This window comes from Pseudophryne corroboree, chromosome 6 (genome assembly GCF_028390025.1).
Source record: "Pseudophryne corroboree isolate aPseCor3 chromosome 6, aPseCor3.hap2, whole genome shotgun sequence".
Taxonomy (NCBI): domain Eukaryota; kingdom Metazoa; phylum Chordata; class Amphibia; order Anura; family Myobatrachidae; genus Pseudophryne; species Pseudophryne corroboree.
In genome coordinates, this window is record NC_086449.1 from 6,454,007 (window position 1) to 6,480,658 (window position 26,652).

The 26,652-nt window shown below is 52.1% G+C and overlaps 2 protein-coding genes across 8 annotated transcripts in view; one reads left to right on the plus strand and one right to left on the minus strand.

Annotated features, from left to right (window-relative positions):
- LRCH4 (leucine rich repeats and calponin homology domain containing 4) overlaps nucleotides 1-19,645 on the minus strand; it is a 129,440-nt gene extending 109,795 nt beyond the window's left edge. For all 3 annotated transcript variants that reach the window (XM_063930709.1, XM_063930708.1, XM_063930707.1), the window contains exon 1: nucleotides 19,429-19,645. In XM_063930709.1, coding sequence (XP_063786779.1) covers nucleotides 19,429-19,645 — 217 coding nt within the window. The remainder of the gene's footprint in view (nucleotides 1-19,428) is intronic.
- Nucleotides 19,646-19,892: 247 nt separating this feature from the next.
- FBXO24 (F-box protein 24) overlaps nucleotides 19,893-26,652 on the plus strand; it is a 46,418-nt gene continuing 39,658 nt past the window's right edge. The window contains exons 1-3 of one of the 5 annotated variants that reach the window (XM_063930718.1): nucleotides 19,893-20,007; nucleotides 23,574-23,746; nucleotides 24,488-24,840. In XM_063930718.1, coding sequence (XP_063786788.1) covers nucleotides 24,790-24,840 — 51 coding nt within the window. In that variant the 5' untranslated portion in view covers nucleotides 19,893-20,007; nucleotides 23,574-23,746; nucleotides 24,488-24,789. The other 4 variants (XM_063930717.1, XM_063930716.1, XM_063930719.1 and 1 more) reach the window with 4 other exon arrangements.

Here is a 26,652-nt window from a genome sequence, read left to right on the forward strand (position 1 = left end):
GCTCCCAAGCTGACCACAAGGTCGATGTCCAATGAATGAAAGGTTCGAATTCCTAATGGATCCAATACCAACGCGTTTCGAGATCTGCAATCTCTTCCGGGCTTGATGGTGTTACATGTCTCCAGAACTGGCTTTTAAAGATGGTGGGAGGTTAATTCCGGGTCATAGGTCACCGGAGCCGGAAGTAGTCAAACAGAATCCCTTTTAGTAAAACCTGATTACTGATAGTGATGTGCTGCTGCATTAGTACTCTGTGGTGAACAAAGTGTGCAGATTTGGGTGTAAACCAGGCTAAAAGCTGATAAAAACGTCCGGCCGGAAGTGACCCGGACCGGAAGTTCTACACCGGAAGTGACGTGGCGGCATGAATGGCCGAAATTAGCATGCAATATCCCCTATGATAAGTGCAGCAGTAAGTCTCTGTTGGTCGGAAAGAGGCTAATCTAAGCGTGGAAGGGAAAGACAAAACTATTAAAGAAGGTCACTGGTGATTCGCCGGAGGTGCGGCTCCGATACCGGAAGTGACGCGATGGTTTGCGTGTCACCGACCGGAAGTGACGGAAGAAACAGCTGGGACGGCGGCTGTGAACTGCAGTAGATCTAATTGTAATAGGAGAAAAAGGTGTAGGTTAACTTGTCATGGGTGCACTATTCATTAATAAAGGCCAAGGAGCGGAATATGGCTGTGACAACCAGAGACTAAGGAAAAGGTGGTCAGAGATACCATATTTGATGAGTGCCACCGTTCTAAAATGTGCATACATAACTCCCCCAAAATATTATGATCTATAGTGGAAATATGGGGATCCACAATTAGCTGGACAGATGTTGTGCATCAAACACAAAGTTATCCAATAAACCGAAATGTATATATAGTCAATAAAAGTCATTAAAAGTCAAAAAGTCTCCATAGATGTGGAAATATGTTGAGAGATGTCCATAATTTGTCTCCAATTGATTAATTCTCCATAGGTCCACGTGAAGAAAACAAAATATAATAGGTTATGAAAAGTACCGTGATTGGTATCTAACAATGATACATACTGACTGATGAATTATGTAGGCTTGTGCAAGAACCATTTAAGTTAAAAATCTTTGTTTAGGCCTTTGGGGCACAGGGACTGAAGTTAGTAAATCAATTTAATTTCCGCCTTTGCAAGATTTTTTTCTGTGTTTCTGTCGCGCCAAGTGGATTTTATGTGCTGTAGTCCCACGAATTTCCTTATGGATGTATATGAACAGTTGTGTTCTAATTTAAAATGTTCGGACAGATTGTGTGTGAGGAGACCTTCTTTTTATATTGCGCAGACGTTCGCCAAGTCTTGTCTTTAGAGCTCTCGACGTACGTCCAATGTACATCTTCCCACAAGCGCACTCCACTAAATAAACAACGTTACTGGTATGGCAGGTGATGAAATCTTTGATTTTAAAGGTAATGCCATTGACGGTTACTTCTGTATATTTGGAGGTTTCAGTTTTGATTTGTCGGCATGGAAGACAAAGTCCGCACCTATGGAAACCTCTTGTTCTGATGGGATTAATATTTTTCTGGGGTAAGGCGCTTCGGACTAATTTGTTCTTTAGATTCGCTGCCTTATGGTAAATGAACGTGGTTTTTTTCGGAATGGTTTTTTAACGTGTCGTCCATACACAGCAAGTTCCAATGTTTCCTAATGATCAGTTCTATTTTTTTGTATTGGTGGTCATATCCTGTGATAAACGACCATTGGGAATGATTGGGGAGTTTCTCATCGTTTTTCTTCTGTTTTTTATTTCGGATGAGAGTGGTCCTATCCTTGTTCATTGTTTCCGTCTGAATTGATTCCAAGTTCTCAGGTTGATAACCTTTTTTGATGAAAGCGTTTTTGAGTTCGTTGATTTGGGTCATGCATACAGTGTCCTCGCTGCAATTCCTCCTTATCCTTAAGAATTCGAAAGTGTAATGTAGTGCAGTGTGCAGGTGATGCAGAGTGAGCAGTAGTGTAATGTAGTGCAGTGTGTGGGAACAGGTGCAGTATTAGAGGTACTGTAGTGCAGTGCACAGGGTGAGTGGTAGTGTAATGTAGTGCAGTGTGCAGGTGATGCAGGGTGAGCAGTAGTGTAATGTAGTGCAGTGTGTGGGAACAGGTGCAGTATTAGAGGTACTGTAGTGCAGAGCGCAGGGTAAGCAGAAATGTAATGTAGCGCAGTATGCAGGGTGAGCGGTAGTGTAATGCAGTGCAGGGTGAGCGGTAGTGTAATGTAGTGCAGTGTGTGGGAACAGGTGCAGTATTAGAGGTACTGTAGTGCAGTGCACAGGGTGAGCGGTAGTGTAATGTAGCGCAGTGTGCAAGGTCAGCAGTAGTGTAATGCAGTCTGCGCGGGAACGGGTGCAGTATTATGGGTACTGTAGTGTACTGCAGTGTGAGCGGTAGTGTAATGTAGTGCAGTGTGTGGGAACAGGTGCAGTATTAGAGGTACTGTAGTGCAGTGCACAGGGTGAGCGGTAGTGTAATGTAGCACAGTGTGCAGGGTCAGCAGTAGTGTAATGCAGTCTGCGCGGGAACGGGTGCAGCATTATGGGTAGTGTAGTGCAGGGTGAGCGGTAATGTAGTGCAATGTGTGTGAACAGGCAGGTGCAGTATTAGACGTACTGTAGTGCAATGTAGTGCAGTGGATGCAGGGTCATCAGTAGTGTAATGCAACGTGCAGTGAGTGGTAATGAAATGCAGCGTGGGCAGTAGTGTAATGCAGTGCAATGTGCAGGGTGAGCGGTAGTGTAATGTAGCGCAGTGTGGAGGGGATGCTGGGTAAGACTGTAATTTAGTGTAGTGTGTGGGAACAGGTGCAGTGGTAGAGGTACTGTAGTGCAGTGTGCAGGGTCAGCAGAGTGTAATGCAGTCTGCAGTGTGTGCGGAATTGTAATGTAGTACAGAGTGCTCGGGAACGGGTGCAGTATTAGCGGTACGGTAGTGTAGTGCAGGGTGAGCAGTAGCATGCAGGGTGAGCGGTAGTGTAATGTAGTGCAGTGTGTGGGAACAGGTGCAGTATTAGAGGTACTGTAGTGCAGGGTGAGCAGTAGCATGCAGGGTGAGCGGTAGTGTAATGTAGTGCAGTGTGTGGGAACAGGTGCAGTATTAGAGGTACTGTAGTGCAGGGTGAGCGGTAGTGTAATGTAGTGCAGTGTGTGGGAACAGGTGCAGTATTAGAGGTACTCTAGTGCAGGGTGAGCGGTAGTGTAATGTAGTGCAGTGGATGCAGGGTCAGCAGTAGTGTAATGCAGCGTGCAGTGAGTGGTAATGTAATGCAGCGTGGAGGGGATGCTGGGTGAGTGGTAGTGTAATTTAGTGCAGTGCGTGGGAAAAGGTGCAGTAGTAGAGGTACTGTAGTGCAGTGTACAGGGGATGCAGGGTCAGCAGTAGTGTAATGCAGTCTGCAGTGTGCGCGGAATTGTAATGTAGTGCAGTGCGTGTGGGAACGGGTGCAGGGTGAGGGGCAGTGTAATGTAGTGCAGCGCGTGCGGGAACAGGTGCAGGGTGAGGGGCAGTGTAATGTAGTGCAGCGCTTGTGGGAACAGGTGCAGGGTGGGGGGCAAGGTAATGTAGTGCAGCGCGTGTGGGAACAGGTGCAGGGTGGGGGGCAAGGTAATGTAGTGCAGCGCGTGTGGGAAGGGGTGCAGGGTGAGGGGCAGTGTAATGTAGTGCAGCGTGTGTGGGAACAGGTGCAGGTGAGGGGCAGTGTAATGTAGTGCAGTGTGTGTGGGAAGGGATGCAGGGTGAGGGGCAGTGTAATGTAGTGCAGTGTGTGTGGGAACAGGTGCAGGTGAGGGGCAGTGTAATGTAGTGCAGTGTGTGTGGGAACAGGTGCAGGGTGAGGGGGAGTGTAATGTAGTGCAGCGTGTGTGGGAACAGGTGCAGGTGAGGGGCAGTGTAATATAGTGCAGTGTGTGTGGGAACAGGTGCAGGTGAGGGGCAGTGTAATGTAGTGCAGTGTGTGTGGGAACAGGTGCAGGGTGAGGGGCAGTGTAATGTAGTGCAGTGTGTGTGGGAACAGGTGCAGGGTAAGGGGCAGTGTAATGTAGTGCAGCGCTTGTGGGAACAGGTGCAGGGTGAGGGGCAGTGTAATGTAGTGCAGTGTGTGTGGGAACAGGTGCAGGTGAGGGGCAGTGTAATGTAGTGCAGTGTGTGTGGGAACAGGTGCAGGGTGAGGGGCAGTGTAATGTAGTGCAGTGTGTATGGGTGCAGGTGAGGGGCAGTGTAATGTAGTGCAGTGTGTGTGGGAACAGGTGCAGGGTGAGGGGCAGTGTAATGTAGTGCAGTGTGTGTGGGAACAGGTGCAGGTGAGGGGCTGTGTAATGTAGTGCAGTGTGTGTGGGAACAGGTGCAGGGTGAGGGGCAGTGTAATGTAGTGCAGTGTGTGTGGGAACAGGTGCAGGTGAGGGGCAGTGTAATGTAGTGCAGTGTGTGTGGGAACAGGTGCAGGGTGAGGGGCAGTGTAATGTAGTGCAGTGTGTATGGGTGCAGGTGAGGGGCAGTGTAATGTAGTGCAGTGTGTGTGGAAACAGGTGCAGGGTGAGGGGCAGTGTAATGTAGTGCAGTGTGTGTGGGAACAGGTGCAGGTGAGGGGCAGTGTAATGTAGTGCAGTGTGTGTGGGAACAGGTGCAGGTGAGGGGCTGTGTAATGTAGTGCAGTGTGTGTGGGAACAGGTGCAGGGTGAGGGGCAGTGTAATGTAGTGCAGTGTGTGTGGGAACAGGTGCAGGTGAGGGGCAGTGTAATGTAGTGCAGTGTGTGTGGGAACAGGTGCAGGGTGAGGGGCAGTGTAATGTAGTGCAGTGTGTGTGGGAACAGGTGCAGGGTGAGGGGCAGTGTAATGTAGTGCAGTGTGTGTGGGAACAGGTGCAGGGTGAGGGGCAGTGTAATATAGTGCAGCGCTTGTGGGAACAGGTGCAGGGTGGGGGGCAAGGTAATGTAGTGCAGCGCGTGTGGGAACAGGTGCAGGGTGGGGGGCAAGGTAATGTAGTGCAGCGCGTGTGGGAAGGGGTGCAGGGTGAGGGGCAGTGTAATGTAGTGCAGTGTGTGTGGGAACAGGTGCAGGTGAGGGGCTGTGTAATGTAGTGCAGTGTGTGTGGGAACAGGTGCAGGGTGAGGGGCAGTGTAATGTAGTGCAGTGTGTGTGGGAACAGGTGCAGGTGAGGGGCAGTGTAATGTAGTGCAGTGTGTGTGGGAACAGGTGCAGGTGAGGGGCAGTGTAATGTAGTGCAGTGTGTGTGGGAACAGGTGCAGGGTGAGGGGCAGTGTAATGTAGTGCAGTGTGTGTGGGAACAGGTGCAGGTGAGGGGCAGTGTAATGTAGTGCAGTGTGTGTGGGAACAGGTGCAGGTGAGGGGCAGTGTAATGTAGTGCAGTGTGTGTGGGAACAGGTGCAGGTGAGGGGCAGTGTAATGTAGTGCAGTGTGTGTGGGAACAGGTGCAGGGCAGTGTAATGTAGTGCAGTGTGTGTGGGAACAGGTGCAGGTGAGGGGCAGTGTAATGTAGTGCAGTGTGTGTGGGAACAGGTGCAGGGTGAGGGGCAGTGTAATGTAGTGCAGTGTGTGTGTGTGTGGGAACAGGTGCAGGGTGAGGGGCAGTGTAATGTAGTGCAGTGTGTGTGTGTGTGGGAACAGGTGCAGGGTGAGGGGCAGTGTAATGTAGTGCAGTGTGTGTGTGGGAACAGGTGCAGGTGAGGGGCAGTGTAATGTAGTGCAGTGTGTGTGGGAACAGGTGCAGGGTGAGGGGCAGTGTAATGTAGTGCAGTGTGTGTGTGTGTGGGAACAGGTGCAGGGTGAGGGGCAGTGTAATGTAGTGCAGTGTGTGTGTGTGTGGGAACAGGTGCAGGTGAGGGGCAGTGTAATGTAGTGCAGTGTGTGGGAACAGGTGCAGGTGAGGGGCAGTACTGTACCTGAGCCGGTACTTTGAAGCCCTGCTATTTGTGGTGCTGGAGAAGAGACAACTAATTATGGACTAATTAAGCTAATTGGAAACTTCCAATTGCTTAATTAGCAGTGGGGGAGGGGTATGGTCCAAACAGTTCCAAATCAGGTTCCGCTAATGTCTCCTTAAATATGGATTTTATAAAAAACAGGAGTTGTGCAGGAGGTGCGCAGAAATGTTTCAGCACTGCGAGGAAAAAAAAAACATGCACCCAACTGTAAAGTCTGGTAACGATACTACTACACCATGCCATATGCACACAAAACACCCAGTACAGACAGACACTACTACACCATGCCATATGCACACAAAACGCCCAGTACAGACACCACTACTACTACTACTACTACTACTACTACTACACCATGCCATATGCACACAAAACGCCCAGTACAGACAGACACTACTACACCATGCCATATGCACACAAAACATCCAGTACAGACAGACACTACTACACCATGCCATATGCACACAAAACGCCCAGTACAGACAGACACTACTACACCATGCCATATGCACACAAAACGCCCAGTACAGACAGACACTACTACACCATGCCATATGCACACAAAACATCCAGTACAGACACTACTACTTCTACTACTACTACTACACCATGCCATATGCACACAAAACATCCAGTACAGACAGACACTACTACACCATGCCATATGCACACAACGCCCAGTACAGACAGACACTACTACACCATGCCATATATACACACAGCCCAGTACAGACACTACTACACCATGCCATATGTACACACAGCCCAGTACAGACAGACACTACTACACCATGCCATATGTACACACAGCCCAGTACAGACACTACTACACCATGCCATATGTACACAAAACATCCAGTACAGACACTACTACACCATGCCATATGTACACAAAACATCCAGTACAGACACTACTACACCATGCCATATGTACACAAAACATCCAGTACAGACACTACTACACCATGCCATATGTACACAAAACATCCAGTACAGACACTACTACACCATGCCATATGCACACAAAACGCCCAGTACAGACAGACACTACTACACCATGCCATATGCACACAAAACATCCAGTACAGACAGACACTACTACACCATGCCATATGCACACAAAACATCCAGTACAGACAGACACTACTACACCATGCCATATGCTCACAAAACATCCAGTACAGACAGACACTACTACACCATGCCATATGCTCACAAAACATCCAGTACAGACAGACACTACTACACCATGCATACTTTCAGCCCTGCACGTACATATGCAAACACTTGGCCACCCCAATATGTAACTCCCCCTGGTATAAAGCAGTATAATCTGGTTCCTCCTGCAGGTAAATCAGGGCACTATCGCCCCCCTCCCCCCTCTCACACACTGGGAGTGAGCCAGAGCTTGCTGTTGTTGGTAGAGAGAGGGTGCGCCTGTGCCCGGGGGCTGAGCACATGACTCGCGCATGGTGAGAGCGTGGCGTGGTGCCCAGCCTGGCGATGAAAGGCCTCATTCAGCCAGTCGGAGTATAAGTGGCAGATAGAACAAATCTTTACATTCGGCCTCTCTGTGCCTGTAATGTAATTATCTGCTGGATCAGAGGACGGATCTTGTCCCACCGTTTGCTGCGGCCACCCGTGACCAGTATCCCTGCCGGGCGGTAATATGGAGAACAGGAGGCTCTATATAACTACTACAGTATATTCTGCTCCCTCTGACCCCAGGCCAGCACTGCCGTGTGACAGGACACTACAGCCCACTACGCACACGGTGCATTGCTGTTTCCCTATGGATTATGACGACAGGGATGGGGAACCTTCGGCCTTCCAGCTGTTGTTGAACTACACATACCAGCATGCCTTGCTACAGTTTTGCTATTTGGCCATGCTAAAACTGTTGCAGGGCATGCTGGGATGTGTAGTTCAACAGCAGCTGAAGGGCCGAAGGTTCCCCATCCCTGGATTATGACCTTGCAAGCAGCACCCTCTTGCCCAAACCACGGAGTTGTTTTATAAGGGTGTTTGTTCCCAGCTGTACAACACTGAGGCGTATGCTGGCGTCATACACAGAAGCGTCATTGGATGGGTCTCTAGGAGCATCTGTTTATTTTGCAGCTCCTGACGGAGCTATAGGCCTGTATATATGTACAGGGGATGGGTACGGGTGATCGGCGGTCATGATACAGACGCTGCATCCCTATGTACAGTATATGCACCATTATATATGTACATGCGCTGAGCGGGCTACGTGAATCGCTCTGGCTGTGCGAGGTGCCGGATGTGGTCTGGTCACACATGTCACACTGCTGGGGGGGGGAGGGATGTGTCACAGAGGAACCAGGATCACGGCTCCCTCTGGGACCAGCAATCTGGAAGCGACAGCAATCCTGCAGAGACCTCAATACATAAACATTTTATATATTTTCCAGACTGTTCCTGGAGCAACGTATAAACTAAAGTCTAAATGATGATCAGAAACAGCTGCATTACAAGAATACACAGATAGGGGCCGACCCATCACTGTGATGTCACAGAGCACCAGCCAATCCCAATACACAGATAGGGAGCAGGCCCATTACTGTGATGTCACAGGGCACCAGACAATCCCAATAAGAGTATCACAGTACACAGATAGGGGGACGGCCCATCACTGTGATGTCACAGAGCACCAGCCAATCCCAATAAGAGCATCACAGTACACAGATAGGGGGCCGGCCCATCACTGTGATGTCACAGGGCACCAGACAATCCCGATAAGAGTATCACAGTACACAGATAGGGGACTGGCCCATCACTGTGATTATACAGAGCACCAGCCAATCCCAATAAGAGCATCAGAGTACACAGATAGGGGACCGGCCCATCACTGTGATTATACAGAGCACCAGCCAATCCCAATAAGAGCATCAGAGTACACAGATAGGGGCCGGCCCATCACTGTGATGTCACAGAGCACCAGCCAATCCCAATAAGAGCATCACAGTACACAGATAGGGGGCCGGCCCATCACTGTGATGTCACAGAGCACCAGCCAATCCCAATAAGAGCATCAGAGTACACAGATAGGGGGCCGGCCCATCACTGTGATGTCACAGAGCACCAGCCAATCCCAATAAGAGCATCACAGTACACAGATAGGGGGCCGGCCCATCACTGTGATTATTATTATTACATTTTGTTTATAGGGCGCCACAAGTGTTTCGCAGCGCCGTACAAAGGACAGTACAGGGAGACAAAACTTAGCATAACAGTAAATAAATAACAAAAATGGAGTGCAGGTAACAAAGAGCACCACAATTCTCATACACAATACAGCTAAGATGTAAGTAGCGAAGGAGTAATCATTGTACTACTAGGGGCTGGCGGCCATAGATAGAGATGAGCCTTTACCAGCAGGAGAGAAAGCAGGTAAAGATGGTCACTGAGTGAGATGTGTCAAGAAGAGGGCTTAGACAAGAGGAAAGAGGGCCCTGCTCTGAAGAGCTAACAATCTAGTGGGGAGGGGCAACAGACAGATGACATGAGGCGCAAGCAGGTAGAAGCCTGATGGTGGTATGCGAGCAAAGCAGAGATGTCCAAGGCATGGGGCAGGGGGATGGAGGAGCAGCCTAAGGACTAGGTTATGCATTGGAGGGGTACGCTTTGATAAATAGGTGGGTTTTCAGTGCCCGTTTGAAGCTTTGCAAGGTCGGGGAGAGTCTAATGGAGTGGGGGAGCACATTCCACAGAAGGGGTGCAGCAGAGTACACAGATAGGGGGCCGGCCCATCACTGTGATGTCACAGGGCACCAGCCAATCCCAATAAGAGCATCACAGTACACAAATAGGGGACCGGCCCATCACTGTGATGTCACAGAGCACCAGCCAATCCCAATAAGAGCATCAGAGTACACAGATAGGGGGACGGCCCATCACTGTAATGTCACAGGGCACCAGCCAATCCCAATAAGAGCATCACAGTACACAGATAGGGGGACGGCCCATCACTGTGATGTCACAGGGCACCAGCCAATCCCAATAAGAGCATCAGAGTACACAGATAGGGGGACGGCCCATCACTGTGATGTCACAGGGCACCAGCCAATCCCAATAAGAGCATCAGAGTACACAGATAGGGGGACAGCCCATCACTGTGATGTCACAGGGCACCAGCCAATCCCAATAAGAGCATCAGAGTACACAGAAAGGGGAACGGCCCATCACTGTGATGTCACAGGGCACCAGCCAATCCCAATAAGAGCATCAGAGTACACAGATAGGGGGACGGCCCATCACTGTGATTATACAGAGCACCAGCCAATCCCAATAAGAGCATCAGAGTACACAGATAGGGGGACGGCCCGTCACCAATGCCTCAGGACACTACATAGGTGCGCTGTGTGACAGGAAGGGGAGCCCAGTCCCCAGCACAATACGTAGGGCTCAGATGTAGCTCTACATAGTATGGGACTGGCACATACAGTATAACCGTGGAGGAAAAGCATGTACACTGGTCAGCGGTCTTCTCAGGGGAATGTGAGACCCACGGGCCTGGCTACACTGGGCTGGGAGACCATTTCTTGTAGGTGGCACACATTATAAATGATTCCAGGTACTGACCAGCCATGATGTGGAGGACTACCCTCTATTACTCAGGCATTACGTAACATACCGGATCTGGACAGCTGTCAGGAGAAGACCCCTGTCCTCATTCTCTCTCCATCATGTCCCCAACCCAGTCTCCTTCATCACTCCCCCCGCCCCCTCCATGCGGTTCCGGTATGAATGGTCGACCATGTTATGGTCGACAGTCATTAGGTCGACCACTAATGGTCGACATTGACATGGTCGACATGGACACATGGTCGACACGTGAAAAGGTCGACATGAGGGTTTTTTTTACTTTTTTTGGTGTCGTTTTTTGCGTAAAGTGACTGGGAACCCCAATTAGTGCACCGCTTCGCTCGCCATGCTTCGGGCATGGTGCCTTCGCTCTGCTACCGCTTCGCTCGGCACAGATTACCGTTCCAATCGTAGTCCACGTGGATCGTAAAGTATGGAAAAGTTCCCCAAAAGAAATAAAAGTAAAAAAAAAAAAAAACTCATGTCGACCTTTCATGTGTCGACCATGTGTCCATGTCAATGTCGACCAATAGTGGTCGACCTAATGACTGTCGACCATAACATGGTCGACCATCTGAACGGATACCCCTCCATGCCCAGAGTCTCCTCTCCCCCCCTCCTATGCCTGAACATAGAACATCTCTCAGAGCAGTCCTGCAGCCAGACCTTCATTTAATGACATAATTATCAGCTCCCAGTACATCCGGAGGTCACACACTCTGCAATCCATCATTTCCTGAACTACTCAGGGACAGCGTGCATAACGGCGCAACTCAGATTCCTGTACCAGCCTGTGCCCGACACATAACCTGTGCCACAGATCATTGTACCACCCAGAGCCCAACACATAACCTGTGCCACAGATCATTGTACCACCCAGAGCCCAACACATAACCTGTGCCACAGATCATTGTACCACCCAGAGCCCAACACATAACCTGTGCCACAGATCATTGTACCACCCAGAGCCCAACACATAACCTGTGCCACAGATCATTGTACCACCCAGAGCCCAACACATAACCCGTGTGTGCCACAGATCATTGTACCACCCAGAGCCCAACACATAACCTGTGCCACAGATCATTGTACCACCCAGAGCCCGACACATAACCTGTGCCACAGATCATTGTACCACCCAGAGCCCAACACATAACCTGTGCCACAGATCATTGTACCACCCAGAGCCCAACACATAACCCGTGTGTGCCACAGATCATTGTACCACCCAGAGCCCAACACATAACCTGTGCCACAGATCATTGTACCACCCAGAGCCCGACACATAACCTGTGCCACAGATCATTGTACCACCCAGAGCCCAACACATAACCCGTGTGTGCCACAGATCATTGTACCACCCAGAGCCCAACACATAACCTGTGCCACAGATCATTGTACCACCCAGAGCCCGACACATAACCTGTGCCACAGATCATTGTACCACCCAGAGCCCGACACATAACCCGTGTGTGCCACAGATCATTGTACCACCCAGAGCCCGACACATAACCTGTGCCACAGATCATTGTACCACCCAGAGCCCGACACATAACCCGTGTGTGCCACAGATCATTGTACCACCCAGAGCCCAACACATAACCTGTGCCACAGATCATTGTACCACCCAGAGCCCAACACATAACCTGTGCCACAGATCATTGTACCACCCAGAGCCCGACACATAACCCATGTCTGTGCCACAGATCATTGTACCACCCAGAGCCCAACACATAACCAGTCTCTGTGCCACAGATCATTGTACCACCCAGAGCCCGACACATAACCTGTGCCACAGATCATTGTACCACCCAGAGCCCGACACATAACCTGTGCCACAGATCATTGTACCACCCAGAGCCCGACACATAACCTGTGCCACAGATCATTGTACCACCCAGAGCTCAACACATAACCTGTGCCACAGATCATTGTACCACCCAGAGCCCAACACATAACCTGTGCCACAGATCATTGTACCACCCAGAGCCCGACACATAACCTGTGCCACAGATCATTGTACCACCCAGAGCCCAACACATAACCCGTCTCTGTGCCACAGATCATTGTACCACCCAGAGCCAGACACATAACCTGTGCCACAGATCATTGTACCACCCAGAGCCCAACACATAACCTGTGCCACACATCATTGTACCACCCAGAGCCCGACACATAACCTGTGCCACAGATCATTGTACCACCCAGAGCCCAACACATAACCTGTGCCACAGATCATTGTACCACCCAGAGCCCGACACATAACCTGTGCCACAGATCATTGTACCACCCAGAGCCCAACACATAACCTGTGCCACAGATCATTGTACCACCCAGAGCTCAACACATAACCCATGTCTGTGCCACAGATCATTGTACCACCCAGAGCCCAACACATAACCTGTGCCACAGATCATTGTACCACCCAGAGCCCAACACATAACCTGTGCCACAGATCATTGTACCACCCAGAGCCCAACACATAACCCGTGTGTGCCACAGATCATTGTACCACCCAGAGCCCAACACATAACCTGTGCCACAGATCATTGTACCACCCAGAGCCCGACACATAACCTGTGCCACAGATCATTGTACCACCCAGAGCCCGACACATAACCTGTGCCACAGATCATTGTACCACCCAGAGCCCGACACATAACCTGTGCCACAGATCATTGTACCACCCAGAGCCCGACACATAACCTGTGCCACAGATCATTGTACCACCCAGAGCCCGACACATAACCTGTGCCACAGATCATTGTACCACCCAGAGCCCGACACATAACCTGTGCCACAGATCATTGTACCACCCAGAGCCCAACACATAACCTGTGCCACAGATCATTGTACCACCCAGAGCCCGACACATAACCTGTGCCACAGATCATTGTACCACCCAGAGCCCAACACATAACCTGTGCCACAGATCATTGTACCACCCAGAGCCCAACACATAACCCGTGTGTGCCACAGATCATTGTACCACCCAGAGCCCAACACATAACCTGTGCCACAGATCATTGTACCACCCAGAGCCCGACACATAACCTGTGCCACAGATCATTGTACCACCCAGAGCCCGACACATAACCCGTGTGTGCCACAGATCATTGTACCACCCAGAGCCCGACACATAACCTGTGCCACAGATCATTGTACCACCCAGAGCCCGACACATAACCCGTGTGTGCCACAGATCATTGTACCACCCAGAGCCCAACACATAACCCATGTCTGTGCCACAGATCATTGTACCACCCAGAGCCCAACACATAACCTGTGCCACAGATCATTGTACCACCCAGAGCCCAACACATAACCTGTGCCACAGATCATTGTACCACCCAGAGCCCAACACATAACCTGTGCCACAGATCATTGTACCACCCAGAGCCCAACACATAACCCGTGTGTGCCACTGATCATTGTACCACCCAGAGCCAGACACATAACCTGTGCCACAGATCATTGTACCACCCAGAGCCCGACACATAACCTGTGCCACAGATCATTGTACCACCCAGAGCCCGACACATAACCTGTGCCACAGATCATTGTACCACCCAGAGCCCGACACATAACCTGTGCCACAGATCATTGTACCACCCAGAGCCCGACACATAACCTGTGCCACAGATCATTGTACCACCCAGAGCCCAACACATAACCTGTGCCACTGATCATTGTACCACCCAGAGCCCAACACATAACCCATGTCTGTGCCACAGATCATTGTACCACCCAGAGCCCAACACATAACCTGTGCCACAGATCATTGTACCACCCAGAGCCCAACACATAACCCGTCTCTGTGCCACAGATCATTGTACCACCCAGAGCCCAACACATAACCTGTGCCACAGATCATTGTACCACCCAGAGCCCAACACATAACCCGTGTGTGCCACTGATCATTGTACCACCCAGAGCCCGACACATAACCCGTGTGTGCCACAGATCATTGTACCACCCAGAGCCCGACACATAACCTGTGCCTCAGATCATTGTACCACCCAGAGCCCGACACATAACCTGTGCCACAGATCATTGTACCACCCAGAGCCCGACACATAACCTGTGCCACAGATCATTGTACCACCCAGAGCCCAACACATAACCTGTGCCACAGATCATTGTACCACCCAGAGCCCAACACATAACCCGTGTCTGTGCCACAGATCATTGTACCACCCAGAGCCCGACACATAACCTGTGCCACAGATCATTGTACCACCCAGAGCCCAACACATAACCTGTGCCACAGATCATTGTACCACCCAGAGCCCAACACATAACCTGTGCCACAGATCATTGTACCACCCAGAGCCCAACACATAACCTGTGCCACAGATCATTGTACCACCCAGAGCCCGACACATAACCTGTGCCACAGATCATTGTACCAGCCTGTGCCCAACACATAACCCGTGTCTGTGCCACAGATCATTGTACCAGCCTGTGCCCTACACATAACCCGTGTCTGTGCCACAGATCATTGTACCAGCCTGTGCCCTACACATAACCCGTGTCTGTGCCACAGACCATTGTATCCAGCCTGTGCCCTACACATAACCCGTGTCTGTGCCACAGATCACGGTCAGACATCCCCACGCACTAGAGACAGTTATACTAAGCGGTCAGACATCCACCGTGCACTAGACAGTAGTACCAAGCGGTCAGACATCCCTGCGCACTAGATACAGTTATACCAAGCGGTCAGACATCCCCGCGCACTAGAGACAGTAGTACCAGGCGGTCAGACATCCCCGCGCACTAGAGACAGTAGTACCAAGCGGTCAGACATACCCACGCACTAGAGACAGTTATACCAAGCGGTCAGAAATCCACCGTGCACTAGACAGTAGTACCAAGCGGTCAGACATCCCCGCACACTAGACAGTTATACCAAGCGGTCAGACATCCCCGCGCACTAGAGACAGCAGTACCAGGCGGTCAGACATCCCCGCGCACTAGAGACCGTAGTAGCAAGCGGTCAGACATCACCGTGCACTAGAGACAGTAGTACCAAGCGGTCAGACATCACCGTGCACTAGAGACAGCAGTACCAAGCGGTCAGACATCACCGTGCACTAGAGACAGCAGTACCAAGCGGTCAGACATCACCGTGCACTAGAGACAGCAGTACCAAGCGGTCAGACATCGCTGTGCACTAGAGACAGCAGTACCAAGCGGTCAGACATCACCGTGCACTAGAGACAGCAGTACCAAGCGGTCAGACATCACCGTGCACTAGAGACAGCAGTACCAAGCGGTCAGACATCACCGTGCACTAGAGACAGCAGTACCAAGCGGTCAGACATCACCGTGCACTAGAGACAGCAGTACCAGGCGGTCAGACATCATCGTGCACTAGAGACAGCAGTACCAGGCGGTCAGACATCATCGTGCACTAGAGACAGTAGTACCAGGCGGTCAGACATCATTGTGCACTAGAGACAGTAGTAGCAAGCGGTCAGACATCACTGTGCACTAGAGACAGTAGTAGCAAGCGGTCAGACATCACTGTGCACTAGGGACAGCAGTACCAGGCGGTCAGACATCATCGTGCACTAGAGACAGCAGTACCAGGCGGTCAGACATCACCGTGCACTAGAGACAGCAGTACCAGGCGGTCAGACATCACCGTGCACTAGAGACAGTAGTACCAGGCGGTCAGACATCATTGTGCACTAGAGACAGTAGTAGCAAGCGGTCAGACATCACTGTGCACTAGAGACAGCAGTAGCAAGCGGTCAGACATCACTGTGCACTAGGGACAGCAGTACCAGGCGGTCAGACATCATCGTGCACTAGAGACAGCAGTACCAGGCGGTCAGACATCATCGTGCACTAGAGACAGCAGTACCAGGCGGTCAGACATCACCGTGCACTAGAGACAGCAGTACCAGGCGGTCAGACATCACCGTGCACTAGAGACAGCAGTACCAGGCGGTCAGACATCACCGTGCACTAGAGACAGCAGTACCAGGCGGTCAGACATCACCGTGCACTAGAGACAGCAGTACCAGGCGGTCAGACATCATCGTGCACTAGAGACAGCAGTACCAGGCGGTCAGACATCACCGTGCACTAGAGACAGCAGTACCAGGCGGTCAGACATCACCGTGCACTAGAGACAGCAGTACCAGGCGGTCAGACATCACCGTGCACTAGAGACAGCAGTACCAGGCGGTCAGACATCACCGTGCACTAGAGACAGCAGTACCAGGCGGTCAGACATCACCGTGCACTAGAGACAGCAGTACCAGGCGGTCAGACATCACTGTGCACTAGAGACAGCAGTACCAGGCGGTCAGACATCCCTGCGCACTAGAGACAGCAGTACCAGGCGGTCAGACATCACTGTGCACTAGAGACAGTAGTACCAGGCGGTCAGACATCACCGTGCACTAGAGACAGTAGTACCAGGCGGTCAGACATCATCGTGCACTAGACACAGTAGTACCAGGCGGTCAGACATCATCGTGCACTAGACAGCAGTACCAGGCGGTCAGACATCACCGTGCACTAGAGACAGCAGTACCAGGCGGTCAGACATCATCGTGCACATATCATGATTACCTAATGCCTATAATTACTGTGAGGAGCGCTGCTAGAGCGTTACTCAGGAAGGAAAGCATTCGTCGTGTGGGGGGGGAATGGGGCATTTCTACACATATACTACTAGGTTCCAAAGCTATAGCGAGCCACTTACTGGGAAATCCTAACCCTAAACTAACAATATAACTGCCTACATACACCCAGGATTTAGGGTAACCCACACCCCAATGACGCAATGCACTGGTGGGTCAGTCGGAGGCGCCCGCAGGCAGATTGTGTAACACGGCCCAGGCTGGAGAGATTATAGATGTAAATAACCAGCAGCACAGATGTGACACACAGCACATTCCTCTCCCCCAGCTACCAGCCCTCTGTAATCCTATAATCCTGACAGCGCACTTTATCTTCTACACTCCCCTCCCACCCCACGTCCTGGTACCAGAGCGCTCAATCACAACGGGGGGCGCGCTCTCCAAACCCCAACACTGATACAGAACTGGTGCCCTCTCTCCTCCTGTGTCACGGTCCCCCCACACCCCTGGTCTCTCCTCACTCACCCCTGCCTCGTGATGTCCCACCACTCTCCATCCACCCTCCACACGTGTCCCCAGCTCTCTATCCGACCACTTGGGACCATTGTTCTCCTCCATGTCCCTCTATTCTCACAGTCACCCGTCACTGCTCTCACCCCAAGTCCCACTAACGCCTCACTATTTCCCCCTCATGCCCCATCACCGTGTGTCACAGCCTCCCTCATGCTCCACCCTGCGTCGCAATTCCACCTCTCCTGACTCCCCTCCTCATTATGTTTGCCACCCTGGCTCCTGGACCCTTCCTATCTACCCCATGTCTCTCAGTGCCACCTGTCCCTATACTCTACCCCGTGTACCCCCACCCTCTATCTCCCCCCATACACCCTCGCTCACCCGCATTATCTTACCTTTGTCACTTCACTCTATACCCTGTCCTCCAGTAGCCCCACACCCCTTGTCCTTCCACACTGCCCCATGTCCACAATCTCAACCCCGATATCTGCCCCGTCCCTTCGATTCAAGTTCAGAACATGGACCCCCTGGATTTACATTGCTAACCTGCTCCAGTCCATCATTAAATGTGTTCACTCGCCACACATTACTATTCCCAATAGATGTCCACGTGGCTGGTAGTGGTGGCCCCGTGTTCTGAACTTCAGGCTGTCCCTTCACTCTACCCCCCTGTCCATCCTCTGTCCCCCAGTATCTCCGTCCCCCCCACCCCCTGTATCTCCCCCTGTCCATCCTCTGTCCCCCCCACCCCCTGTATCTCCCCCTGTCCATCCTCTGTCCCCCAGTATCTCCGTCCCCCCCACCCCCTGTATCTCCCCCTGACCATCCTCTGTCCCCCAGTATCTCCGTCCCACCCACCCCCTGTATCATCTCCCCCTGTCCATCCTCTGTCCCCCAGTATCTCCGTCCCACCCACCCCCTGTATCATCTCCCCCTGTCCATCCTCTGTCCCCCAGTATCTCCGTCCCACCCACCCCCTGTATCATCTCCCCCTGTCCATCCTCTGTCCCCCAGTATCTCCGTCCCGCCCACCCCCTGTATCATCTCCCCCTGTCCATCCTCTGTCCCCCAGTATCTCCGTCCCACCCACCCCCTGTATCATCTCCCCCTGTCCATCCTCTGTCCCCCAGTATCTCCGTCCCACCCACCCCCTGTATCATCTCCCCCTGTCCATCCTCTGTCCCCCAGTATCTCCGTCCCGCCCACCCCCTGTATCATCTCCCCCTGTCCATCCTCTGTCCCCCAGTATCTCCGTCCCACCCACCCCCTGTATCTCCCCCTGTCCATCCTCTGTCCCCCAGTATCTCCGTCCCACCCACCCCCTGTATCATCTCCCCCTGTCCATCCTCTGTCCCCCAGTATCTCCGTCCCACCCACCCCCTGTATCATCTCCCCCTGTCCATCCTCTGTCCCCCAGTATCTCCGTCCCGCCCACCCCCTGTATCATCTCCCCCTGTCCATCCTCTGTCCCCCAGTATCTCCGTCCCGCCCACCCCCTGTATCATCTCCCCCTGTCCATCCTCTGTCCCCCACACCCCCTGTCTATCCTCTGTCCCCTCCACCCCCTGTCCATCCTCGGTCCCCAGTATCTCCGTCCCCCCCACCCCCTGTAACTCCCCCCCCCCCCCCCCCCCCCCCAGTATCTCCCCCTATCCCTCCACTCTGAACCCCAGTATCACTTCCCGGTCCCACCCGATATCTCCGCCCTCTCTACCTGTATCCCCCCGTATCACCCCTCGCCCCCCCTCTCACCGGCTCGGGTCACGTCAGTCAGGTCGCTGTTGCGGGCGCTCCCGGGAAGCTCCTTCAGGCGGCGGCCAGACAGATTGAGGACCCCGGTGCTGGCGGCCTCCTCCAGGGCTCTGTCGGCGCTCCTCCTGCTGCCGGGCCCCGGGGACAGCTCCGCGGGACAGAACTCGGGGTCCCCGTCCCCTCCGCCGCCTTCGTCGTCATCGTTACCCGCCGCCATTGAGAACGGAATGGACCGGGCCCGAAGCGCTGCTAAGCAACAGCCAGTGAGAACGCATCCCGGAGACGAGGCCTAAGGCTCAGCCAATCGCTGACATACGCGGAACTAAGTGACAGGTGGATGGGAACCAATCAGCTTGCAGCCTGCGAAAGCTCCGCCCCTCATTAACGGATTGCACAAAATACAATCCAGGGTATAACCCCGCCTCCATCAAAAATAGTCCAATCAGAAGTTGCAAGGATGGGAACCACGCCTCTTTTTTGCACTAACGGAACTGAGTGGTACCATCAGATATATATGCAGCTCTACTCCCGCCCACTGTCATCATGTCCAATCATTGACGGATCAGAAGAGACTGAAACGTGAGCAGACCAATAAGATTTCACCAGTACATACAGGCGCAGGCACTCACTGACCATGGCAACCAGTTGTTATATAGGAAAGCTGACTGACCACCATGGCCACCATCAGTGCTAGGAAGGAGGACTGACCACCATGGCCACCATCAGTGCTAGGAAGGGGGACTGACTAGGGCCACCATCAGTGCTAGGAAGAGTGTAACTGACCACAGCCCCTTACGGAAAAGGTCCCTTAGCCCACTTGATTCTAGCATCTACCCAGCCACCATCAGTGCTAGGACGGAGGACTGATCACCATGGCCACCACCATCAGTGCTAGGACGGAGGACTGATCACCATGGCCACTATCAGTGCTAGCAAGGGGGACTAACCACGGCCACCATCAGTGCTAGGAAGGGGGACTAACCACGGCAACCATTAGTGCTAGGAAGGTGGACTGAAAACCATGGCCACCATCAGTGCTAGGAAGGGGACTGACCACAGCCGACATCAGTGCTAGGAAGGGGGACCGACCACGGCCGCCATCAGTGCTAGGAAGGGGGACTGACCACCATGGCCACCATCAGTGCTAGGAAGAGTGTGACTGACCACGGCCACCATCAGTGCTAGGAAGGTTGACTAACCACGGCCACCATCAGTGCTAGGAAGGGGGACTGAAAACCATGGCCATCATCAGTGCTAGGAAGGGGGACTGACCATGGCCACCATCAGTGCTAGGAAGAGTGTAATTGACCACTGCCACCATCAGTGCTAGGAAGGGTGTGACTGACCATGGCCACCATCAGTGCTAGGAAAGGGGACTGACCACCATGGCCAATATCAGTGCTAGGAAGGGGGACTAACCACGGCCACTATTAGTGCTAGGAAGGTGGACTGAAAACCATGGCCACCATCAGTGCTAGGAAGGGGGACTGAAAACCATGGCCACCATCAGTGCTAGGAAGGGGGACTAACCACGGCCACCATCAGTGCTAGGAAGGGTGACTGACCACCACGGCCACCCTCAGTGCTAGGAAGAGTGTAACTAACCACGGCCACCATCAGTGCTAGGAAGGGTGGGACTGACCATGGCCACCATCAGTCCTAGGAAGGGGGACTGACCACCATGGCCACTATCAGTGCTAGGAAGGGGGACTGACCACCATGGCCACTATCAGTGCTAGGAAGAGTGTGATTGACCACGGCCACCATCAGTGCTAGGAACGGTGACTGACCACGGCCACCATCAGTGCTAGGAATGGTGACTGACCACGGCCACCATCAGTGCTAGGAATGAGGACTGACCACGGCCGCCATCAGTGCTAGGAATGGGGACTGACCACGGCCGCCATCAGTGCTAGGAAAGGGGACCGACCACGGCCGCCATCAGTGCTAGGAAGGGGGACTAACCACCATGGCCACTATCAGTGTAGGAAGAGTGTGACTGACCACGGCCACCATCAGTGCTAGGAATGGGGACTGGCCATGGCCACCAGAGGGTCTGTAGCTGCACTCTAGGCCTCTGCATGCCTTGCTGGAGCTCTGGTCATTAGGTCTGCACTGTACAAGGTAGGTGGTACATTTCAGGACATGTCAGACCCAGGAGAAGCAGTCCCTACTGCTGATCATTTCTGTCTGTCTCTCCTTTATTAAACTCCGGGTCAGTAAGTTACTGATTTCCGGTGTCCCTGCTCCTCTCAGCCGCTTTGTAACCTTGTTGGCTGTTGATGCCAGGCCACGTTCCCTGATACTCCTGCATTGTCTGTTTCTGACGGCATTGTGCATTACTCACAGTCCCACCTTGCCAAGGCCTCACAATGCCGTCAGTGATTGGGAGACGGCTGATGTCACTGAGTAAACAATGTGTGCATTGTTGTTTTGGCTCCGTTCAGCTGGGCATCTTCTGTCGATTGTCCTATTGGCCCCCCCTTACCCCCACCCGTCCTGTGCTTAGAGCAGAACGATATATCTGAGAATGTCGCCAGGTCTTCCTCCTGCCTCTGATCTGTCGGCGGTTAGAGGGTCTCATTCATGTTCCCACAACTGAGCAGTCATCGCACTGCGCATGTGTCCCGGTGCCGTGCAATTCCGCTCGCAGTGATGATATAATCGCAGAGTGATTTACAGGACGTGACCTTTGGGGAATGGCCGTAAAAAAAACGCAGGCGCCTCAATGTACGTCTTCTAGTAGTAACGACAGCTGAGGAACAAAGCATAGACCACGTAAGGTCACAGAGCGGGGCTGCCACGTGGGTCGGTCCTATGTTGCATCACTTGCTACCAAGTTCCTGACTGCGTCTGCACAGGAACTCTTTGTTGGTAGCTTCATGCGGTGGGTTCCCGTGGCCGAGTAACCGCACACAAACCTCAGATCACCAGGCGCAATGCCAAACACCAGCTGGGGAGGGGGGGGTGGGGGTGTACAGCACTGCGCCATTGCACTCTGGAGCAATAGAAACACCTTCTCTGGTGGATGCGGATCGGCCCGCATTATCTGGATGTCTGATGATGAATACATGTTTGGTGGACACTGAGAGATCTCTTCCTGCCTGAATACTTACGTGCTCCGCCGGTAAAGTTTGGTGAAGGAGGTATAATAGTTTTGTATACCAGTCGCATCGAATACTTTTCAATTAAGTTGATTATATAGCGCCAGCTTATTCCGTTGAGCTTTACAATTAGGAATAAAATAGTAATAAAACCAGACTGTGTAATAACAAAGAGGTGTGAGGGCCCTGCTCGCAGGCTTCCATATGAGGGAATACCTATACTGCTTCTACTCTATGGGAAAGATTGGAAGGAATTGGGGCTCTACCGTTTCACCGTGTGGGGGCCCCAGTCTGGGTTTCACATACAGAGTCTGGGTTTCACTTACTTACACCTCCCCATAATTTATATGTGCTGGCGCTCGCTGTCTAAAGCTGATACTTTGCAGATACTGACACCAAGTGGTAGCAGTGGAGAATTACAGGGCAATGTAGGCTTTTAGCTGTATAGTACATTGTATATGTTACTTATTGTATTGTCTCTATTGTACACCAGCAATAGGCAATCTAATGCACGTTGGGGGCCCTGTTGTGCGCCACTTTAGCCTTCAAAAGGGCCACACGTTACTCGTAATCTCAGTAATAATAGGTTAGAGAAATAGACGGAATGACTGAGAGACCTGTCTGTAATGACGTGCACGCAGGTATTTTACACAAGTGTTACAAGATGTAGCAAGTGAGGGCCACAAGTGAGGGCTCCAGGGGCTGCTCGTGGCCCTAACACAGTCAGTAAAAGGGGCGCCACGTGTGCGTCTTTTGCCGCTGCACATCCGTTATTGCTCAGTAAAACTAATTTTACAGTAGTGCCATTTAATATTGTGATGTATATTAAACAAAGACTGGCTTGGAGGGGGGACATAGTAGGGGAGGAGCTAGCCACAGTGTGAGTTTTAAAGTGCCAGCTCCCAGTTACTGCCTACTATCTCCCCATTGTAACTGCGCTCCAGTGTCCCCTAGTGGATGAAGGAGAAATTGTGATATTTTATATTGAACACATTGATCACAAGATTTCTTTGTAAACAATATTTGCTGTTTTTCCTACAGGAATTACCACAAAAAGATGCTTGTGGCTACTAAGTGGTTAACAAGCCACGTAACGCTGCCCGTGGGAGAAGCAGCTGGTCCTGAGATCTGCGCCTGCAGCCCTGAGCGTTTGCCCCTGCGACGTGTTGGTCGTCATAGCGAAGCGGACGCTTACAGGAAACTGTACAAAATAGGTAAAAACAAAGTTCGCGGGAGGGGTGGTCAATTCCTCTTACCCACAGCGGCAAGCATGGTCATAATTTGTATATAGGAATAGCGCTTTTCCGTCGGCTCAGACCAGGGCAGAGTAACAATGCTGGAGGTAGTAGTCCTAATGGTGCTCACGCGTTTCTCTGACAATATACAGGAAACTGCCGACGCTTGAATTGCAAAGTAAACTTGTTGGGGATCAGATCAGGGGTATATATGGTATATACACAGTCTCACCTGCGCCACCTCTCATCTCTGCCTCAGTGAGGTTCCTCTGCAGAGCAGTCACTAGAAGTCGGGTTCCGTCGCATCACTTGGGCAAGTTCCGCAGTAGCATGATCGGAACTCCAACTTTCAGTGCGCCGAGTGTCCAGCGTCTGGTGTTTCCTTTATTGCTCCTCCCCCTGATGTCACAGCGAGATCACACATACCTCAGTGTCTTCCTAGGTCACTAAGCTACACATTAGTGACAGGGCCGTCCAAAATTATCCAGTCATTTTTGTGTGTTCTATTGTTGGCTGGTTGTAAAGGGGAAATTCAGCCCCATGGAAATTGCATATTGAAATGTGACGTTTTTAGGAACTGCTTGATGACAACTGTCTTCTCTGTCCGGTTGTCAGGCCCCTCCCCCCATTCCCACACGTATTGTCTGTATTGTTATCAGTTGGCTGCTGTGGTAAGTCTCTGTACATACCCTCTACCCACTCCTGTTATTCCCACTGTAGCTACTGACCCACTCAAGACTTCCTCCCCTAGAGTTCTGTCCACCAGGCCTGGTCCTAATGGCCTCTCTACAAGCCTGGACCAGGATAGCGCCCCACACCCGAGCAGAAGGCGGAGACAGAATCCTCCACCCTGACTGGACACAGTAGCTGTGTGATGTCATAATGCCGCAGTGTTCCGTGGTCAGGGCATCGGGCTAGGGGCAGTAGGAGGAGTCCGGGCTCCTGGGAAGAACAGGAGCATTGGGATCTGTGACGCACTATAGCAGCTGCGCAGAGCAGAGGTTACCGCGGAGAAGAGCGGGATGGAGACAGTGAATAAGGCCGGCGGCCAATCAGAAAGCAGGCTGGTGAGAGTGAGTCAAAAACCCATCAGTATTGTTTTCCATTGTCAGTGTCCTATAAACTCAATCATTCCGATTCCTCATGTAGATGTATGATATAGTATAGATGTGGCAGAGGTAACATGTGCAGAGAGACCTGGGTAACACCGTGCTGAACTGCAGGGGGGAGATGTAACATGTGCAGAGAGACCTGGGTAACACCATGCTGCACTGCAGTGGGGGAGTGTAACATGTGCAGAGAGATGTAGATGTGGGAGGGGTGTGTCCAAACTGAATTTTACATTGCAGTGTTATAAGAAAGTAAGTTGTCCAGTATTTGTGGACTGCATGCAAGAGAAGCCAATATTTACCCTGCATCATACCCGCAAACATGTCCCACTCACGACTGACACCCATGTGACAGAGGCAGTGACATGATGTGAGGAGGGGAATGGAGGCAGCAGGAAGCCACAGACTGAGAGTTATATAGTGGGAGGAGCAGGGTCCCCAGCAGCACAGAGTATATCAGGAGATGAGTGATGTGTCAGTGAGGACAGGGCTGCATGTGACAGGGGCAGTGACATGATGTGAGGAGGGGAATGGAGGCAGCAGGAAGCCACAGACTGAGAGTTATATAGTGGGAGGAGCAGGGTCCCCAGCAGCACAGAGTATATCAGGAGATGAGTGATGTGTCAGTGAGGACAGAGCTGCATGTGACAGGGGCAGTGACATGATGTGTGGAGGAGAATGGAGGCAGCAGGAAACCACATACAGTACTGAGAGTTATATAGTGGGAGGAGCAGGTTCCCCAGCAGCACAGAGTATATCAGGAGATGAGTGATGTGTCAGTGAGGACAGGGCTGCATGTGACAGGGGCAGTGACATAATGTGAGGAGGGGAATGGAGGCAGCAGGAAGCCACAGACTGAGAGTTATATAGTGGGAGGAGCAGGGTCCCCAGCAGCACAGAGTATATCAGGAGATGAGTGATGTGTCAGTGAGGACAGGGCTGCATGTGACAGGGGCAGTGACATAATGTGAGGAGGGGAATGGAGGCAGCAGGAAGCCACAGACTGAGAGTTATATAGTGGGAGGAGCAGGGTCCCCAGCAGCACAGAGTATATCAGGAGATGAGTGATGTGTCAGTGAGGACAGGGCTGCATGTGACAGGGGCAGTGACATGATGTGAGGAGGGGAATGGAGGCAGCAGGAAGCCACAGACTGAGAGTTATATAGTGGGAGGAGCAGGGTCCCCAGCAGCACAGAGTATATCAGGAGATGAGTGATGTGTCAGTGAGGACAGGGCTGCATGTGACAGGAGCAGTGACATGATGTGAGGAGGGGAATGGAGGCAGCAGGAAGCCACAGACTGAGCGTTATACAGTGGGAGGAGGGAGGGTCCCCAGCAGCACAGAGTATATCAGGAGATGAGTGATGTGTCAGTGAGGACAGGACTGCATGTGACAGGGGCAGTGACATGATGTGAGGAGGGGAATGGAGGCAGCAGGAAGCCACAGACTGAGAGTTATATAGTGGGAGGAGCAGGGTCCCCTGCAGCACAGAGTATATCAGGAGATGAGTGATGTGTCAGTGAGGACAGAGCTGCATGTGACAGGGGCAGTGACATGATGTGAGGAGGAGAATGGAGGCAGCAGGAAGCCACAGACTGAGAGTTATATAGTGGGAGGAGCAGGGTCCCCAGCAGCACAGAGTATATCAGGAGATGAGTGATGTGTCAGTGAGGACAGGGCTGCATGTGACAGGGGCAGTGACATGATGTGAGGAGGGGAATGGAGGCAGCAGGAAGCCACAGACTGAGAGTTATATAGTGGGAGGAGCAGGGTCC